At 49.2% G+C, this 20,640-nt stretch overlaps 1 protein-coding gene across 1 annotated transcript in view; it reads left to right on the top strand.

Annotated features, from left to right (window-relative positions):
• KIAA0040 (KIAA0040 ortholog) overlaps positions 1-19,389 on the top strand; it is a 34,323-nt gene extending 14,934 nt beyond the window's left edge. Inside the window, exon 3 of the mRNA XM_045983179.1 lies at positions 15,886-19,389. Coding sequence (XP_045839135.1) covers positions 16,019-16,318 — 300 coding nt within the window. The 5' untranslated portion in view covers positions 15,886-16,018 and the 3' untranslated portion in view covers positions 16,319-19,389. The remainder of the gene's footprint in view (positions 1-15,885) is intronic.
• The last annotated feature ends 1,251 nt before the right edge of the window (positions 19,390-20,640 follow it).

Below are 20,640 nucleotides of genomic sequence, written 5' to 3'. Positions count from 1 at the left end.
CATGCTCGGCTAGCCCTTGAAAACCAGGGGTCATTTGGGCAAAAAGGGGATCCAGGCTGCCCAGCACCTCTGCACAGCCAGGTGGGGTTGGGGTGGGGGTAGGGTCCGTCCATCCAGACTGGAGTGGAGATAGGAAGACCTGCCAGCCTGGGAGCCAACGTCCCAAGAATTTCAGGCCACTTTGACAACCTGGAAGAATTGAGGCGTGGCCCTTTTTTTGCCGTGTCCTAACATCTGCCTGGAATGATACCGATTATGGCTCTGGGTATCTGTACAGTTCCTAACAGCCTGGGAGTGAGCTCACGTACACTGTCCATTTTGACCCAAGGACTCTGTGAGCCGGTTCACTATGACTTATTTGTTTCCCCAGGAGGTATGTCCACGTGATGGGACCTTCCAGAATCGCACCAAAGGAATGAGACTAAGGCACTCCCCCAGCCCTGACCCCAGTGTCCTTCCATCCAGGCAACACGTCTTAGCACTTTCTTGAGTATTTGTCCAGATTCTCCCCCATTTGAGAGATGGAGAAACTGAGGCCCAAGGCGACTAAATGACCTTCCCAAGGATGCACACTAAGTCACAAGTGAAAGTTTGAGCTGACTTCTCCCACAGTCTCTGAGCTTCCCCTCCTCTCACGGCTCTCAGTCTGTGTTTCAGCCAAGAATTCAGCTCCAATGAAAACCTACAGGAGCATAAACAAATAAAACCAGACCAAAGCCAGAATCGGAGCCCCAGAGGCTCTCTCCTGAGGGGCAGAACTGCCTCCCCTATGAGGACCCTACAAGGACGCCTCCTCCCTGTGTGGCTGCTGTAAGCCAGCCCCCATCCCTGGGACACCGGCCCCCCTTCTTACCAACAGAGGCACAGCCACACCTTCAGACCCTTTGCTCTATCGAAGTGTTTCCATACAATGTCCTACTTCTTCAAGACCCTGATACTGAGTTGGTCTGAGTTTAAAAAAAAAAAAAAAAGTAATAAGTATTCTGGGGTGCTTATGGGAGATAAAACCAAAAAGCTGGTGTGGAGCCTACCAACAGCCCAGCCCCGGGGCCACCCATGGAGAGCTCAGAGCCAAGGTCTGAGCTCCCCAGCCCCGCCCACCCTCCCTGCACTCCCAGACCCCCTTGTGCTTTCTAGAGGATCTTCCATAAAGCTCTGAGGTCTCCAGGCAAGGATGGAGCAAAGGTGGTGGAGGGGGAGGAGTGGGGGTTGAGAGAAGGGTGTGTGTGTGTGTGTGTGTGTGTAGTGTGTCTACCCACACCCCCCTTCCCAGGACAATCCCCAGCCTAAGCAGTTTCTTACACCCTCACTCCCAAATCAAGTATTTGTAGTACCTATAAGGCTCCTTCGAGAAGGGCATTTCAGGGGCCAAGAGGAACACATTCAGGGCTGGAGGCAGAGGATTAGGGGTGGGGCGAAGCCACGGTCAGTTCCACAATTTCTCTGTAACAGGAGTTTAGGAAGAACAAGCTCTTTGCAGGAAGGCCCCTAAGCCTCGTTTGATGAGACCAAGACTGAGACAATGTATCAAAGGAACAGGGCGCTGTCCCTAGACTGATTTGTATGTCCTCCACATTCACCAACCATTATTTACCAAAACTGTTAAAAAAAAAAAAAAAAAAGAAAGAAAAAGAAAAGAAAAACCACAAAACTCTCCATTATGACATTAGGGATGCAGATGAAAACCCACGCAGACAGGAAGTGAGGGTCTGTGGTCCTGGGGCACACACTCCTCTGCGCACGCACCCCCGCCCCGCAACCCGGCTGGAGCCTGGGGCCCAAAGCCTGGCGAGTCTGAGATATCCCACACCGTGCATTCCGCAGGGGTGAGTTATGCCTGGAATGAGAGTATTTCGGCTTCCTCCCTCTACGATTCGGCCTTTATGTTTTCAGCCCTAATCTTATGGCAAGGTAGCATTTCGCCTGTCATTGCCCTGAAATTTAGTGAACATCAAAGGAAAAGAGGAGATGGAAAAGAAAAGAAAATCACATCTGCATAGCTTTTCAGTGGCATAATTGTATATCTGTGCCACCCCATTGGTTTTCAACTATTCCAGCTTGTAAACTTCTCTTCCACCACCACTGAGAAAAATCAATCAGTCAGTCACTGGGGCATGGCTGCGAAATGTGAGAACGCGCAGTTCTCTAATATTAAGGAGAATGACGCGACTTCCAGTTTAAGGCCTATTTTTTAATGACCACCGCTGTGGGAGACCCCGATTCACACAAGCGCTTGATTGTCTTCTTGCTTTTCCAGAAAACGCTCCTTCCCTCCTAGAGGAGGTGACGTTTGCGGACTTAAGTGTGCGTCCTGCGAGGTTAGCCACAGAGCGGTCCCTTTATTTGGGAACGGAGAAGGCACCGCCCCTCCCCACCGCCTCCCTACTTAAAGATGACCTCAGACCCCAAGCTCACACTTTCCAAAAATAAAGCAGCACCCAGGCGCTTCACCACACCCGCAAAAACTGGCTCCGAAATGTTTGACCAAATAGTTTGGAAACGGGAAAATGAGAGCTGTTGTAAGCCAGGTAATTCACGGTAACCATGGCTACGGGGTCTATTAGCACTAATACCAGGATGTGGTCAGATCAGATATAGACGGCAGCAAACACGAATGTGAGTGGTGTCAGTGTGTGCGCCCAGAAATTCTCCAAACTAGAAACCTAGCCCCTAATGACTGTGATTCATAGAGGATGGGGGGGGCGGCGGTGGTTCAGAGGGTGGAGGGCCCCATCCCTCCGAGAAGCTCGGGCTTCTAAGTTTAGCTTTAATTCAGCTTTCCAGCGCAATCCTCTAACACTACTACCTTGCATTTCGATCACAATTTTCCCTTCTGGGTGATCTTTCGCGTCTTGCTGTTCTTCACAGCAATCTTGAGAGATATCTGGGGCAGCGAATGGCCTCGTTTCTCAGGCCAGGAGAGGGCTCAGCCAGCTTGCCCGGTTTGCCCAAGGTCAGAGGGTTGGAGGACAACCAAGCAGGGACTGGAACTGGATCCTCTGACTCTAAACTCCATATTCTCTGTGCTGCACCCCTCTGCCAGCTTTTTGTATTGTGCTTGGGACATTTTGATCCTCATTCATCCGTCTTGCAGACATCCCAGATCCTTACTATGTGTCTGATCAGCCAAAGATCAAGATTCTGGAGGTGGCTGGCAAGTTCTGCTTGCCTTTTGATTTTTGTCCTCATTTTTCCTTTTCAAGCCCCTCAGAAGGAGGGCCTTGCTCTCTCCAGCATACATTACAGGACAAAGAATAGGGAACGCAGTCCCTTACTGCATTTGTAATCCATGGGCTGCAGGCTTTCCGTGTCTCCAGGTACAAGGTAGGGGACAGGACCTGGTCAGCCTGGCAGGGTGGGGACAGGGTGTGGGATGAGTGTTAAGGAGGGAATGTAGGCCCTTCTAAAGCCCCAGCTGACTGCGCCTTGGTGGCCAAATTTGGGGGCTAGCTAAAAATTAATAATTTTACATAAAGTTAGAGGAGGGAAAAATAACGTAGTAAAATAAAATAAATAAAAGTGCCTATGGGTTGGAAATAGCTCTTGGACTGTCAGTGGGCACTCACAGGGATTTTCTGGGATTTCTGGGATTTTCTGGGATCTGTGATTTCTGGGATTTTCTGCCTCTGGGTTCCTGACACCTGCTGTCATATGTGATACTGTACTTCTTTTCTTACGTTTGTGGTCCTGTTAAAACATCAGCTCCTTGAGGTCACAGAAGACACCTTCATCGGTCAAGAGGGATCCCTAGGATGTGGCTTTCAGATGTCTGATGGGTGACGGATGTGGTCAACACCCACATCGTCTGAGAAGAGAGGGTCTGGAGATGGAGCACAGTTTCCTGAGCATGGCAGCTGAGTAACAAGTGTGGGGGTTACAGCAGGATCCTCCAACTCAGATCAGACGGCAGTCAAACCTCTTCCGATGTTAGTAGCTCTGCAACGCTGGGCAAATTACTTAATCTCCAATAGACTCAGTTTCCTCCTCTGTGTAATGGGAATAAAAAAGACCCACCTCCTGAGCTGTTGAACGAGGCCATGTCTGTGAAGCCTTGACGCCACACACAGAGCTGGGGCACTTAGAATGCAACAGATGGTGACTTTTTGGTTCGGCAGATTATTCCCTGTGTCTGTGAAAGGTGATAAGACATTTTGCCAACCTTCTGTTTTGAGGCTTTGCCTCCTGAAGTATCTGTGTCAAAAGAGGCCGGTCAAAGAAAACAAGTGAGCATTCTAGCTGAACGGGGAGGAGAAAGTGGATCGTTGCAGACAAAACAAGGTACCCCTGAGAAACTAGATCCTGGAGGTCAGAAGGGCTGAAAGAGGGAGATGCAGCTGGAAAGGAACAGAAATTAAGTTAGCAAGAAAGCAGGAGGAAGGCAAAATGTCTGCCCTGATTCCTCAGAAGTTGGCTAACTAACTCACTTCTTAAACCAGTTCAGAGAAAAACTGATCAAAATCTGATTAAAACACGGATACCTGGGGGGGCTCGGTCGGCTAAGGGTCTGCCTTCGGCTCAAGTCATGATCTCAGGGTCCTGGGATCGAGCCCTGAGTTGGGCTCCTTGCCCGGTGGGGAGTCTGGTTCTCCCTCTGCCTCTGCCCTTCCCCCTTCTCATGCTCTCTCTCTCTGTGTCTCTCTTTCTCTCTCAAATAAATAAAATCTTTAAGGTCCCCGCTGTGTGAAATACACTTAGTTCAGATGCTTGGGGCACGTTATTTCATTTTGCTCCAGCGATGCATTCGTTTGCCCCTCCATCCACCCCACAAGTACTTCTTGTCAACCTGCCTTAGACCGGGCACCGTACCAGGTACTGAGGAGAAAACAATGAGGTACGGTGGATAAAAATGCCTAACCCTCTGAGAAATGTGCTAATATCTCTGCTTACAGAAGAAAAATTCTAAACTCAGAGTGTTTAAGTGAACATTGCCCAGACTCCCCACCAGTGTGAGTAGAGGAGGCAGAGTTCTTCCTGGATGTTTTCTAGTCTAGGGGTAGAACATCAGGAAGTTTCCGTGTGATCTCAAGGACCTGCTAACAGGCTGCAGAGGTGATATTCAGAGCACTGTTGGAATTTTCGGAGAATCAGAGAGACAGCAAGTCGAATTCTAAGGGGTGACTGTGTACAGCACAGACCCTTTGAAGACAGTGTAATTAGGGATGAGAAGAGACAAAAAGAGGGACGAGAAGGAGCAAAGAGGAAGAAAGGGGATAGTGATTCCAGGCGATTCCATCACAGAAAGCCAGAGAAAGCCCAAATGGAAACCTTTTTAAACTCTTTTCTTTGTTCTTAAATTATTTTCTAATTATTTCCCTGGGATCGTCTTCGAGTAGAGCGAAGATGCCTTCCACCTCCCCTGTATTTCCTGGCATAGCTTAATTAATACTTGATTGATTGAAAGATTGACTCACTTGAACCTGGAGTGAAATGGAGCTTTTTAATTTTCTTTTCTGCTGAACCTGAAATAGAGCATATAGTAATTAGGAAAAGATCCCTTGTTATCAGAAAGCCCCAGCTACAATGAGCTCTTTATAACTGAGCAAAAGGAAAGTAGGTGATAATGTGGGAGTTGATAAAGGACACCCCCCCCCTACTGCTTTCAATGATATGGAATTTTCTTGATCATTATTTCCACCTGAAATGAGTGAGTTGGCTGGAGGATGTGGCTGGACCGTGGACTAAATGGCAGGTCATTGTCATCAAAGTCCGGCCACAGATGTGACTGATGGTCACGTTTCTGTGCTCTTCCTGGCCCCAGCTCTCTCCTCTCTCTTCCTAATGACCTGGGCTGACTGATCCACATTTTTTTTCCAGATCTCTTTTCCTTCAGGACCCTTGGGTTAGCTGGCATGACTTCCTTCATTGATCCAGCTACAATGCAGACTCTGGGCATCCAAATGGAATGAGACAGGCCAGGGCTGTGTTCTCATGGAGTTCAGCTCCCGTGCAGGAAGACAGTCAATACATGTGCAAACTGAAGTTACCAGAATATTCTGTTCAAGTGGGAAATATAAGGGTAGAAAACATTACAAAGGTTAAGACAGGATGATGTGGGAGAGGTGGACTGGAGGTTGGGCTTCTTAGTTAAAAATGCCCGTTGGTGAGGTTCCATTTAGGTGGAAATGCATCTGAGCTGAGCCCTGACTGTTATGAAGTGGTCAGTCACGTGAACACCTGAGAGTCTGCGTACCAAAGGGGCGCAGAAGGTCCCGAGGGAGTGGGCAGTCCTGAAGTCAGATGCATCCAGGACACAGTGAGTGAGAAAAGGGAGCAAGATGAGATTAGACGAAGGAGACACTTGCGGGATCTGGGAAGGGTTTGGACTTCACTCTACAGGTTTCAGGAAGCCATGGGGGTGTGGTGGGGCATGGAGGGGTGGGGGCGGGGACAACATTGCCTGGCTTGTGCTGGGAGAACGGCCCATGGAGAGGGAAACAGAGAAGCAGGTACTGGTTGGGAAGGTGTCTCGGTAATCCGGGTGAGAGATGATGGTGACCCAGCCTTGGAATGGAGAGGCATGAATGGGTTGGGGGTTTATTTTGGAGACAGAGCTGATAGGACCTGCTGATGCGGTGGGGATGGGGGTGAAGCAAAAGGGACCTCCTAATCTCCTGGGGCACCATAGCCAGACACAAGCTGGGTGGCCTGAAGAACCAAAACGGATCTGTCTCCCATTGTTCTGGAGGCGAGGAATCTGAAATCAAGGTCAGGTGCTTCTGAAGGCCATGAAGGAAGGATCTGTTCCAGGCCCATCTCCTTGGCTTGTAAAAAGTCATCCTCTCCCTCTGTCTCTTCCCATGGTCTTCCCTCTGTGTGTGTCTATCTCAACGTCCAAACCTCCCTTTCTATGAAAGACATTGGTCATACCAGGTTACTCTTCGCTCCAGCACGATCTCATTTTAACTAATCACATCTGCAATAACACTGTAAGGTCCGAGTAAGGTCACATTCTGAGGTACTGGGGGCTAGGACTTCAACATAAAAATGTAGGGGAAGTGAGACCATTCCACCCTCAACTGGGGGAGCCGAGGATACAGTCAGTCTTCTGCTTGGTCTGAGACTGAAAGAAACCATCCCTTCATCAGCTATGAATTAGTACCTGTTGGGTGACGGGCACTGAACAAGGGTGTCACGTTGAACAGAGGAGTACGAATCACTGGCATGTAGGATCTTGCAGCCGAGGGTGAGAGAAACAAGTCAGCAAGTCCTATGTATATTAATATATGGAGAGAAAATATTCATATAGATGACTTTTTGTACTTTTCTGTATTCTTATCATTTTTCAGAGAAAACACATCATTGTAATACAGTAAGACAAGAACTGTGGAGGTTACTGGCTCCATGAGAGCTCAGAAGAGAAAGAAAACGATGTGGGGGAGCTTGGGGTGTGGGGGGCGCTGAGAGTCCCAGAAGACCTCACAGAGGAGGATGAGGGACACAGTTCTCCCATGCATGGGCCAAGGGAAGAAGGTGAGAAGACATTCCAGGCAGATGGAACGGTGTGTGTCACCACATGATAAAGGGAGAGAGCAGGAACGTTCTGGAGAATTCTGGAAGATGCGGTCATAAGGGTGGTGGTGGGAGATGAGGCTGGGATGATAGGAGGGACCAGCTCATGAGGGATTTGTCCTCCTTGCTAAGGAGCTGTGATTATCAGGTAAGAGATGAAGAGCTGAAGAGGGGCTGAGCGGGGGCATGTGACCACTTGCAGACTCAGAAAGGTGAATTGTAGGAAGGAGGAATCAGGAGCCAGTCTGAGGGCCCAGACAAATGTGATCACAATGGGGACAAAGAAAAGGGCCTCTGTACTTCCCAGACCCCTTTCTTTGTCTCTCCGACCACTCTCTGCCCTCCGTACTCACAGCCAGAGCTGCCCAGCTTAAACCACGCTTCACCTTGGGCTCCTGGACCCCAGCTCATGGGCTCCCCGGCCCTGGCCACCTCCTCTGCTAGGGTCAGCCACGCTCTTTCCCCCTTCAGAGACTTTCCCCGCTGTCCTGACCCCTGGAAGGCTCTCTGCAGACAGCTGGATCCCCGCCTTTCTTCGGACCTCCGTTCAAAGTCATGTCCACACGGGCCAACCAGTTAATTCCTTAGAACACTAACAACACAGCGCGGTTTATTTGTTTGTGCCCTTGTTTGTTATCTACCTTTGCCCCGTAAGTAGTTTGACCACATCTGTGTCATGCCTGACTGGGTCTGTAGTGTCTAGGACAGGAACGATGCGTGCTAGGAGCTCACTAATCCACTGGCAGAAGGAAAGAAAGAGCGAGGAGGGGAAGGACAGTGCAGTGTGGGGGTGAGGGAGGAGGCTCGTGTCCTGCTCTGCCCAGGGGAGGGAGGGCAAATAGACTGTATCCAAGTCCTCATAATGCTGCTTCTGACGGACCCCTGTATGTATTTTAATTCTGCAATGGTTGCTTTGAAAAAGAATGATAAATGGAACAATTTAGGAAGAATCTTCTTACTATAAGAAAACTAGAGAAAGGAGTGCCTGGGTGGATCAGAGGGTTAAGCCTCTGCCTTCAGCTTGGGTCATGATCTCAGGGTCCTGGGATCGAGCCCCAAGTCGGGCTCTCTGCTCAGCAGGGAGCCTGCTCCCCACCCTCTCTTTGCCTGCCTCTCTGCCTATGTGTGATCTCTCTCTCTGTCAAATAAATAAATAAAATATTAAAAAAAAAAACTGAGAAAAGTGGGGGGAGAAAATCCTTTTTAAAGGAGACCCATATAGTCAAAAGTCATGATTTCAGAACCATCCCAGTTCTAAAAAGACAAACAAAATCATTATGAGCTCAGGAGCTGAGGGATGCTCCTTCGGACCAGCCTGTTTGTTTGGATCAGGTAATAAGGGCTCACAGGAACGGCCAGCCTCGGCTCCGAGAAGCTCTACGTCTACCGTCTACTGACTCACTTAGTTTTCACAGCCGCTGACTATTCTCAAGTCCACTCAACAGATGAGAAAACTGAGACCCAGGGAGAGAGGGGAAGTGACCTGCCCAGAGTGATGCAGTCAGTGAGTAGCAGAGCCTGGATTCCAACACAGGGCATTTGGTCCCAGAGCCAGCGCTCGGAAGCACTTGGCTAAACCCCTTTCAGGTCAGAGCTGCAGACTCTCTAGGAGAGTTGTTGACCTCATTGTGTGTGTGTTTTAATCTCTACCAACACTACCTCTTCATCGCTTGTGTAAGTCAAGGATGGGTTGACTGCTTTAGCAAATAATCCTCCGGAATCGGTGGCTTTACCCATCAAAGGCTTGTTTCTCACTCACTCCTGTTCACTGTGGTCTAAAGGGGTGGTGCCCTGCTGGCAGTCATTCACGAATACCTTCTTCTTGGCCAACCCCAGGGGCCTTGAAGTTCTCTGCCCGGTCCTCAGCATCTGGCCAGCCAGGGAGGGTGAGCGAACCTAGAGGATCTTGGGACAGATTTCACGAGCCAGACCCACGTTCCTGTGGTCAGAACTCAGTCACGTGACCCTACAAAGATTTAAGGGGACCGACAAGGACAGTCTATACTATGCCCACGATGAGGTTAAGGTGGGCATCTTGCCAAGAGCTGCCTCAGTGTTTTATTTTTAAAGACTTTCATAAGGGAGACCTTGGCAGGACGAGGTGCTGGGAGTCAGAAGACATTGGTTCTGGCCCTGACCCCAGGGCCAGGGTAAAGCCACACACAATGGTCAGCTGTGTGACCTCCAGCAAATTACAGCCTCTTTTGGTCCCAGATTCCTTGTCAATAAAGTGAGGGTCCCCACCGAAAGGACCCATATCTGATTCTTCCCATTCAGAACGTCTATATGATAAAGCGTGGTTTTCTTATTTTTAATAATCATGGTGCCTTAGTCATTTTTATATCGATGACCTCTGTGTGCCTTTGTTCAAAATTGCAACCATAATTATAACATTGATTCAGAGGGGAAAACCTATCTATTTTCCTCTAATCCTCAATATCTAGTTACACACCATAAATATATACACTGGAGGGGGGAAAGAGCTTCCAACTTTGCATTGGAACTAGTTACTTGAAACAATTAATTACACCAGGGGAAATACAGGTATCTATTTCCTCATGCCTGGAGCCACATTTAAGTTGTAAACACAGCTCTCCACAAGCAGATTATTGCTGTGATCTGACCATTTTTGTACAAAACGGTACTTACGTCTATTAGAGGGCATCTGAGCATGGCAGGTTAGCAAGCTGAGAACCGTCAAGAAAATATATATCCAGAACGGCAGAGTTAATGACTGCTGAAAGAGAGTCCTCTCCGTGCCCCCACTTCCAGAGCGCCCTGGTTTTTGAAGTACCTGGCATTATTGTCACCGTAGGGATTTTCCAAGGACCGCAGGGGCAAGGTTTGGGCAGACGGGGTTGGAGAAGCCTGGGGCTGAACAAGATATCCCGAACCTCCAGGAGAAATGGCAGGAAGTCAGGTAGAGGCTGATGAGATTCTTATCCTAGAAAAAATAAAATATGCCAGACTCGGAGACCTGACTCGGACCAGGGTTGGAAGAGGAAGAGGGGAGCACAGCCAGGGACATGTCCTCACGGCCCTCTGCCCGAGAGCTCGCCCACCACACCCGCTGGAGAACACCCGAGTCAGGCCACTTGTCCCCCCTTCCATGCCCACCCTCATCCCTGCTGCCATTTTCCCTGAATAACTGTAACCCTGCCTCCCACTCTTAGCCTCACCAACCTATCCTCCCTCACCTCCATGTCACTGTTCTTTACAGAACACGGATCGATTCTGTCCCCTCGTTGCTGAAGCCCCATGGCTCCTACAGGACACATCAGCCATTAACATGGCTTACAAGCCCTGTGGGGGTGGGGCCGCCTGCCCCATGGGCCTCACGTCACCCCCTGTCATCCCCATTCACTGCCACTGCGTTCAGCCACACTGTCCTTCACATCCTTTTCAGAAGAAGCAGTGGGTCCCACCGTTCATTTGAAAAAAGGCACAAAACACATATTTCCCTGTGTTTCTAGAATTTGGGGGGACACTTCATAACGTATTAACCACTGAACTCATTGCTTCCGATTTAGAGGCATTTCACTGAAAAGGTGAGCACTGAAGAAAAACCTAGCATACCTAGCTAGCATGTTGCCTGAAAATGCTTTAGATATGTTTATTCTGTGTTTTGAGACTTCTCAGACACCCTGAACATGTCTTTGTCTTTGTACTGACCGCGTTTTTGTAATTCAGATCACAGTTAGGCCATCCCCACTCAGAGCCCGCCCCTGCCGCCGTGGTGGGCATTACTCAGTCACTCAGTAGCATCACGGGCTTCTCCTCTGGTCACGCTTTCCATATTATACTTTCACACGTGTCTGTGGGATTCTCTGATGAGTCTGCGTCCCACACTAGACTTGGAGACCAAAAAGGACTGGAACCTGGTCTGCTTGTTCCTGGATATCCAGGACCTGACACGGTTCCCAGCCTCTCAGAGGTGCTCCATAAGGAGTCATTGAAGAAAGGACTGAACAGACACCTGTCCTGATTAGAATTTCCTTTTCATTTCTTTCCTGTGACTCTTCTCCAGGCCAAACTGCTTACTCATTCCTCTAGGCTGTTCTCATGTCCCTTCATGCAGAGTCTAGAATTACAGCCACAGACCCTCAGACCAGCCATAAGCAGCAAGGTTACCCGTGAAGTTCTTTTCATTTAAATGGGCTGGGGGCCCATGATTCTTTGGTGGTGAGGACTGGCCTTGGAGGTAAGGGAGGGGGAAAGAAAGCTCAAGGCTGGAATTAGTCTGTTGTCATCTGGAGATAACCCACTGTTTCTTCGACTGTTTTATAGTATTTTACACTTTACAAAATGCATTAAATATATTGAGCTCTTTTAATCCTCACAGCATCATTAAGAGGAAACTCATTAACTTCATTTCGGAGCTGAGGTTCGGTAACTCACCAAGGTTACACAGATTGGCCCAAGGCTCAAACCCAGGTCTTCTGGCTCTGGGATCATTATGACCAATCAACACCTTACATACAGACAGACTGAAGCCTCTTGGAAGAAAGAATGAATGAATGACTCTCTTCCCAGAGAGATACTACAGAGGATATAAAGATGAGTCATTTCTGGTTATACAGAAACTGAACGTAATGTCCCTCCTCCCCTCTCTCTTCCCACCTGCCCCCCACAACAACGGCAAACCAATCAAGTTGGTTGGCTCCTATTTTTGGTTTTGGAGGAAGAGACTAATTATCTTTCAAACACTGTCAGCAATACTTGAGATCCAGCAAAACAATGGGGTCTCCCAGAGAGCTTTCCCAAGGCCCAAAGTGTGGCTCCTTTTGCAAAACAGTCTGTGGAAGTTCTAACTTTTAATTCATACCACCAAGGAGATATTTGATTGTTTCCTGGAAATGCTCACAATGCGAGACTCATAAATACTAATGAAACGGTATAGATTAGCAGAGCTCAGCGAGTAACCTGGGGGGCTTGAAAGAGAATTCTTAGATTAAAAAAATATAAAGAATACCTTCCTAATTGAATTTTCCCCAGACTGGGCTCCCAGATGTTAATGAATGCTCTCCTTGGCTATATGGAGAGTAGACTCAGATGAGTACCTTCAGGAATCCAAAAGTGAATTATCGACTTAGCTTTCGCTTGAAAAGAAATCTATTTACTCAAAGGCTATTTTGGGGTGCCATGGGATAGATGAGTTTGAGACAAAGGTTGGGAGGGGTAGGAGGGCCTGGGACACTGAGTTAAACTCGTAATTCAAATGCATGCTTCTATTTCGGCCAACTAAGCAACCTGAGTTGAAATTTGCTTAGTATATTTGTCTTTTACAGCATGATCCCTCAATAGTAATAACTCTCCTGGAAGAGGCTCTGTGTCCTTGTCCCTCATCATGAATCCTAACACCTGACACAGGGCGTGTCACGTATTAGGTGCTTAACAACTGTTAGTTTAATGCATGAAGAGCTCTCTGACTATATTTTCCAGAGCTGTTCTCACCCCTGTTCTCTCTTCTTGAAGGACATCCTCCTATTACAAAGGCCCCAGATAAACACACACCCTATGGAGGCCCTCTCTACCCTAGCCTATAGTCCTCCTCTCTCCCACCCTGAACCCAGGCTCCCCAGGCACCCTGCTCTCTGCCATGTTCTAGAAGTTTCTCTGCCTAGAATCTGTGCCCATTCTTTTACCCATGTTTCTCTGCCAAGATTCTGCTCCTCTTTCCAGGTCCTCCTCAGATGGATTTACCTTCATGAAAATTGCCTTGATATTCTCCAAGGGCTCAAAACCCTTCCTCTCTCTCCCTGGCCAGACCCAAAAGTGGGCCCCTGATGCGTGTCTTCTCCCTGCAGGGACCAGCATGGTATCTGGCAAGAAGAGTTTGTCCACAAATGTGGTGGTGGTGGTGTCTAATCGGAGTCATAGAAATGCAGTCCAAGGAGCATTTGGTCCCGGGAACGTATACGTGCAGATCAAATTTGGGAGAAGTACCCAGAGCCTTCCCTCAACGGGGCAGGACCATCCCTCCAGATGGGCCGAAAACTCTGGGGCCAAACGAGGACTGGAGTAAAAGCTAAGTTGATGGCAAAGCAAGAAGGAAAAGCCAGAGAGAAAAGTGGGTGGGAAGGAGCAAGGCAGCGGAGTGGCCTTGACGGCGGTTTGAGGATGTCCAAGGGTGTTTTCTCAACAAAAAGGCTGTGGGCTGGAAGGTGTGTGGGCAGATCCGTGGCCTGTGATGTTCCCAGGGCCTCTGAGGGACTCAGCAGAGCCTTGGGCAAGGGGATGTGACTTCTCAGAACGCTCTTCTTTGTCGCATGTTGAGTTTAAGTTCAGGCAGTCAGAGGCTTCCTATAAACCTCCACCCGAGCAGGCCTGGATCTTTATTGTGTGTCTCTTCGTGCCTTTGTGAAGTAGGTAACAATGCAAGTAAATCACTCTACGGCCTTTTTCCACAAACACACTGGGATAAACACCGAAGTCAACCCGGGGAATAGCCACACATCGTAAGAGTCTCTAAACCCTGGGCTACTTGCCAAAACGGGTTAATTCCACACAAAGGAGTAGGCGGCTCAGAGCAACTCCTGTGAGAGGCTCACCCCTCGGGGACCTGGAGTCAAGTTTTCCGGAATCTGTAAGGCCCGCTCTGCCAGGCACTCGCCGTGTGTCCTGTGCCTCTGCCTGCTCACCTGCGAGATGAGGGAAATAACCGTACCTGCTTCATTAGGTTGTGATGAAATGAACGGAGTCAGTTGGTGGGAAGTGCCCAGAACGGTGACAGGCATCTAAGGGCCGTCCCATGGCGCTACTTCATTTTCATGGACCAGATGGTACAGGGGTAGGTACCAATGTATACAATTGAATAATTTGTGTAAATGACGTCCTAAGGGTGTGAGTCCACGTGTCAGCAGACTAGGACTGAGTTCAGATGGAGCTTGGAAGAACACACAGGTACACGGGACACATATCGAGTGCTATCCGAGGAATCAGACATCTGAGGACAGACAACCCCCGAAGATAACCCCTTACCCAGGAGGGGCTGCTCATCTGTGTCCCAGTGCAGCACAACAGAAGAAAGCCTGGACTTCATGCTGACTGTGAACCCAGGTCCCCCAGCCCTTTTCTCCACAGACAATGCACCATCCTGTTGCTCTCTTTAAAAATATAATTCATATGGAAATGATTGGGAAAGTATCAAGTAAAATAGAAATATAAAGTAATATCATCGTCCCGAACTCTGGGTGTTCATTGCATCTCTGTGTGGCCTTAGACGTGTCGTCTCCCCCACACTGGGCCTCAGATTCTTAATCTTAAAGTGAGAGCATTGGTTAGGATGATCCGTGAGGTCTCCAGCCTGAAAATTGATGAGTCTTTGATCTTTGGGTCCTAGGCCATGTCTATACCAGAAGGTCTCTTGAATTTCCTTGAAACATGCTACCCTCCCAAGTCTTTAGACGTGGGAACCTGTGGATTCCAGAAGCAAAGGAGCCTTTAAGACCTCATACTCGAGAGCTGAGGCCTGAGATAGATGTAGAGGGGTGACGGGGTACCAGTAGAAGAAGGGCCCCTCTGTACAAGGGACCAGAACAGCCCTGGCTGTAAGTTGAGCTCAGGAGGGCGGTAGGGACCCGATCCCAGTTTCCAAACACCACTGCTGAGCAGCCCATAACACTCCCTTTCCACCACAGAGAACAGGACCAGGCAGGGAAGGAGACCGGGGAATGTTTGGTTGAGGGACAGAAAGCAGAGATGAGAGTGATGAGAGAGAAGGTAGAAACAGAGGGAACCAGCAAAGGGTCTCCCACTGCAGAGCTCAGCAATTCCTCCTTGGGCACAGGAGTGGGATGTAAGGAGGGAGGAGATGGAGCAGAGAAGAGAGTGCGAAGGCGGGGGTGAGACAGGACAAGGACCACTGACCTCTTCGCCTGGGGGAGGTCCAAGCCCCTTATGACAGGCGGCAAGATTTAGACATTTCCCCTTGTGCTTAAGCTTTAGTAACTATTGAAAATGGCAAGTTGTATTCAGAGAAAGTCACATGCTGCTGTGAGGAGTATGTGTTCAGCACCTATCAGGTGAGCTGCAGGGAGAGGAGATGAGAACTGCTCTTGGAGAGGCACTGACCCCTACCCAGAACACTGACTCTACACTTGGTTCATGTATCCAACAAATGCTGAGCGCCCACCACGTGCCAGGCCTGGTACACTACTAATTCTTGTACACTAAGCCCTGTATAGTGTGTATATGAATTAGTTAGTAGTTAAATGCATGCATTTACTTTGTTTATTGGGTTTCAATACCACTTCTGTGAACTCTGGAAATCTCCAATTCCCTCCCTTCTCCTATGCCTAAAAAATACGATGTTGTTAAAAATCATAGACCATTCCCGCTGCATTTCTCCTGAAGTATCTGTTTTGCTCTCTTCAGCTGCTGACACTGGCAGGCCCAAACCCGAAGCTGGAAGAGGAGTAAGTGACAAGTGGACAAGGCTGCCTCCTCTCGAGCCCAGGACTTGCTAGGGAGCTAAGAGCTTCCGCTGGCCCCAGTCTAGCCAAGCACCATGGAGAAAATCAGCTCCTTCTTCAACATCATTTGGGACACCATCTTGACCAAACACCAAGAGGGCCTCTTCAACACCATCTGCCTGGGCATCCTTCTGGGGCTGCCGTTGCTAGTGATCATCACATTCCTCTTCATCTGTTGTCATTGCTGCTGGAGCCGGTCAGGCAAGAATGGCCAACAGCCAAACCGAAACAAGGGGAAAAAGAGGAAGAAGAAGAAGAAGGCTGAAGAAGACCTCTGGATCTCTGCTCAGCCCAAGCTTCTCCAGATGGAAAAGAGGCCATCACTGCCTGTCTAGTTAGGCAGGAAGCAGAGGCGTCTCCCTCGGGGACCAAGCCACCTGCTAACTACCACAGGCTAGAGAGCCCTGATGTGAGGTGCTCATGTCCACAGAGGAACTAACCAAGGGACAAAGCTGAGGCTGAGTGCCCCCACGGAGGACAGCCCGGGAAGAACTCGAGACAATCCCTGGGTACTGTCAAGGCAGCTACGTGTCCAATAGTAATGCTCGTTGCCACCGACTCAGGCATGCCTTCCACCTGTCTCCAGCAAGCTCCAGATGCTAAAGCACAAAGAATGTTTGGCCATACGTTTTGACGTGTCTCTGAAATGCACACACATGCACACACATACACACATGCATGCACGTTCCGGCAGCAGGTACCTGGGCTAATGTATTCTGTTTATCAAATGGTCATTGAATATCTACTTGGTGCAAATACATTATCTGCTCTCCCAGAAATGTCTCATGGGAAGGCCCGGCCAGATTCTAGCACACATGCACAATTATATAACCAGGAAGGTACCTCTGCACTGCCTACCCGTCTACCACTCAGGTCAGAGATATGTGCTTTCCTGTTCTTGTCCCTCCATAACCTTTTACTGGAAATCCCCATCTTCGGACATTCCAGCAAACTAGTACAGTTCCCATCCCTGCATATTGATACAGACACACCCAGTTCCCGTGTTTCCCATCTGGGAGGCAAAATTCAAAGTGAGAAGGATCTAAATTCATTGAAAGTTCCATCTTGCAACCCATGACAAGGTTCCCATTTCCTTGTTGGGCATCTGATGTTGTCTAAGACCTCTCTTTGAGATGCTACCCCCAGAACCACTCAGCAAGCTACCCTTCTCCAAGCACCAACAAACAGCTCTTGGTAGTGACTTCTAGAATGCTCTGGAAACCAGGCATACTCCATCCACTTCAGTGAACTCCAGCGGTGGACCTGGGCAGTGTCTTTTTTACAGACAGGGAAGGAAAGCTCCACCTGAGTTAGGGATCTCCTGTGTAACCAAAGCAGGGAAGAAATTAAGACAATTTCTGGTGCAGTCTCCCAGAAGGCACCCTGGAATCATGTTCGTAAGATTGTAATGGATGCGTGGTTTGCTGCCGATGGGATACGGAAGTTACAGAGTGTCACTGAAGGTAGAATGAAGCTGTGTAAAGGTTTATGCTTATTTATCTCGAAGCTCAGGCACGTGCCTTGCACACAGTAGGTACTTAGAACTGTCTGTGGTTGCTGTGGTTGGATATACAATGATGTTAAGGGTAAAGGTGTAATGCCTTACCGATCCCCCCAAGTGACCTTTTCTGAGCCCACTAATTGCTGCAAAGGATGGGAGGTGGGCATTGAATGTTCCCCAGAGGCCGCCTGCAGAACCAACAGCCAGGTTGATGTGGGTGCTCTGAGCCCCATGATGACAGGTAGACGAGGTCCACATGGAGTTGAGGAGAGTGTCCCCGCAGCAGACTGAGGTTGGGAGGCCGAGTTAATTCGCTCATAGGACAAACTTGTTGGTATTTTGATTGTACTGTGACCATATTACAAAGACAGAAACTTCCCAAATTGGGAGCAGTTTGTGCTCTGAAAAGTCACTTGCAAATCTGCTGGGTAGCTCTCTTGAAATACTTCCCCATGAAGGCTGCTCTGGGTGACAGTAAAATTGCAATTTAATGAACAATGTTAGGTAAACTTCGATAGCTATTCTGCAAGATTGTGTTCCTGGACAAATGTGTGCTCTTGGCTCCCTGGGGCTCCCCGGTGCTCACGTGCCCTCCAGGTAGACTCCAGGTCAGAGGAGGGCAGGTGTCTGTTGGTGACCTCTGCACCAAGGTCTTCTAACAAGCGACTCTGTGAGTCATAATTCTGGCCCTCATGTGTTTTAGAACCAGTCACATCCACCTTCTGGCACCAAGGATTCCCAAATGCCCTCCTTAACCCCTTTGAGCAGAGAAAGAAGCACTCTCTACTTCTCTGTCCCCTTGTACATGGGCAGCCTGTCAGGGAGCATCTAGCTGTCCCTTCCCATCACCCCACACCAAATGCATGTGCCTCCCCATGCCGGCCACTGCCCACTGGGACCAGCTGCCCTTCCTGCCTCCAACTCTCAAGCCCCATAAGATGGATGAGTTGGGGGAGACACAGCACTGATGGCCAAGGCTGTGTGTCAGATGTGATCTAGGAGAGAGGATCACTCCGATCGGAGGACCACACAAGGAACATGGTTGCCATGGCAACTGGCTGCTAGTTTGAATTAAGACGGCAGTGGGTTGTCATTGCCATGACAAGGCCTCTGTCTCCAGGTGCAGTGCCCTGCTGTTTCCTAATCAAATGGATCTGAACTACCTCCAGGCGCGAAACACCCAGAAACCGTCCTCTGTTGCTTCCATAGCCTCGGACTCAGGAGACTCAGATGCTGCTGAACGAGCTTAGGTTTTCTCCCCAGCCTCTCCTGACAACTTCCACCAGGGACCCTCCAACAATGCCTGGAGTACCCTAGGCCCCCAAACTTCTTTTGAATGCATGGGTCCATGCAAGGAACCCAAGGCAGTCATTGGAGCGATTCCCTGTTCTTCCCACCCATCTTCGTCTATCTCTCCTGTGTTTTCTTCTTCTCTCATTCCTGCTTCTCCCAGCACCCCCATCCCAGGCCCAGCTCTTTCTTTATTCCTCCTCACATTTACTCCTTCTCCCCAGCCTCTTCCCCAGAACTGCCACTGGCAGCCAGGGGCACCTTGGGACCAGAGCCTGCTTGGCCCATCTCAGAGACTTTGAGCTAATGGAGGCAAAAAGAATGATAAAGAAGAGGCTTCCTAAACCACCACAGGCTCGGAGATCGGAACAGCTCCAGCCAAACTCGGCCTCCACCATCAGAGGTGGTCTTCTCCCCACTGCTCAATGTATTTGCTTTTTTATTTCTTGGGAGGAAGGGATGGGGGAGGGGAAAATGTAGAAAAAGGGTAGTCACCTTTTCAAGAAGAGTATAAATGGTCCAAGCTGTATAGTATTTGTCAGTATTTTTTTTTTCTGGAAAATTCAAACACATGCAAAAGAAAAAATTATTTAAATAAAAGACTTTGAAAATAAAAAGCTATGCCTGGCATCCTTACCTGTTGGCATCAGTTACTTTCTTGACATCAGATACTGCCCTCTCCCATACATCACTCCGAAATGACAGAGGCAGCGACTCCCACTAGGACACAGAAGACCGGGCTTGACAAAGTTATAGGTCAAAGGACCAGGACTAGGCTCTCGCCCCACTGCCTGCAGGGCAGACACCTCGGAGACCAGGCACCTGAGAGGTGCCAACTGTGGGGAAAACACTGATGCTGACTGGCAACTCTTAGCATTCCCTTCAATGAGGTCAATCAATGTCTTCTTAAAGGAGAGAGAGGAAAATAGCAAAAACCAAATAAAAAATCGACCTCAAGTTAAACCCAGTGTTGGGAAGGGGAGAGGTCCAAAGTGTCTATTGTAGCTGCTGGGGAGATAGTACATGCGGAAGTAGACACACATATAGAGGCATAGATACATATGCTCGTATTTCCAGACGTAGGTACTTAGATACACACACACACACATAGCTAGCCAGCCAGCCAGGAAGACACACACACACCTATGAATAAAGCCCATCTCTTTTTCAAGTGGACCACAGCTTCACACTAGTTGTGAAATGGAAAGCTCCAGAGTCCTCCCTCGATGATACCAAGCCGGCCAGTAAGCAGAAGCCCTCCAGACCAGTGCTGTCCAGTGGAAGTAGAGAAGATGGGAATGTCCTCTATCTACACTGTCCAATATGGTAGCATTCGCCACTGTCCAATATGGTGGTTATTTAAATTAATTAAAATTAAATAAAATTAACCGTCCGGTAGTGAGTTATAACAGCCACGGTTCAAGCGCTCAACGGCTATGCGGGGCTGCCAGCTGCCGATCGCTTGGTGGGGACGAGGGTGGCAGAGTCAAACAGGCTGGTAAAACTCTGTGTTTACTGCATTTCCATGAGGGCCTAGGAAGACAGGCCTACGGCACCGGCCCCGTCTTGCTTTCTTTCCCCCCAGGGCAGGCTGACATTTCCCTAGAGGTAGTTGATTCTTGGACTCCCTTCCTCATTGCCACACACTCATGGCAGCCCAAGGAGAGTCTTTGTCCAGCCCTCTGTTCTTTCCTCCAGGGCTTCCAAAACTCTGCAGTACAGAGCAGGGACTGTCGTCCAGAAACCACCGGCAGGAAGCAGCTGCTGCACACCTGAGGGGACACCAGGGCTAAAGGCCACCAGCCCCACCCGCCCACGCTCAGCCCTGCCCGCAGCGTTGGGCGTGTGGATCTGGACAAGGCTTTG

The sequence above is a fragment of the Meles meles genome, chromosome 17 (genome assembly GCF_922984935.1).
Source record: "Meles meles chromosome 17, mMelMel3.1 paternal haplotype, whole genome shotgun sequence".
NCBI lineage: Eukaryota > Metazoa > Chordata > Mammalia > Carnivora > Mustelidae > Meles > Meles meles.
Note: the sequence above shows the minus strand (reverse complement) of the source record. Positions and strands in the feature narration are given on the sequence as shown.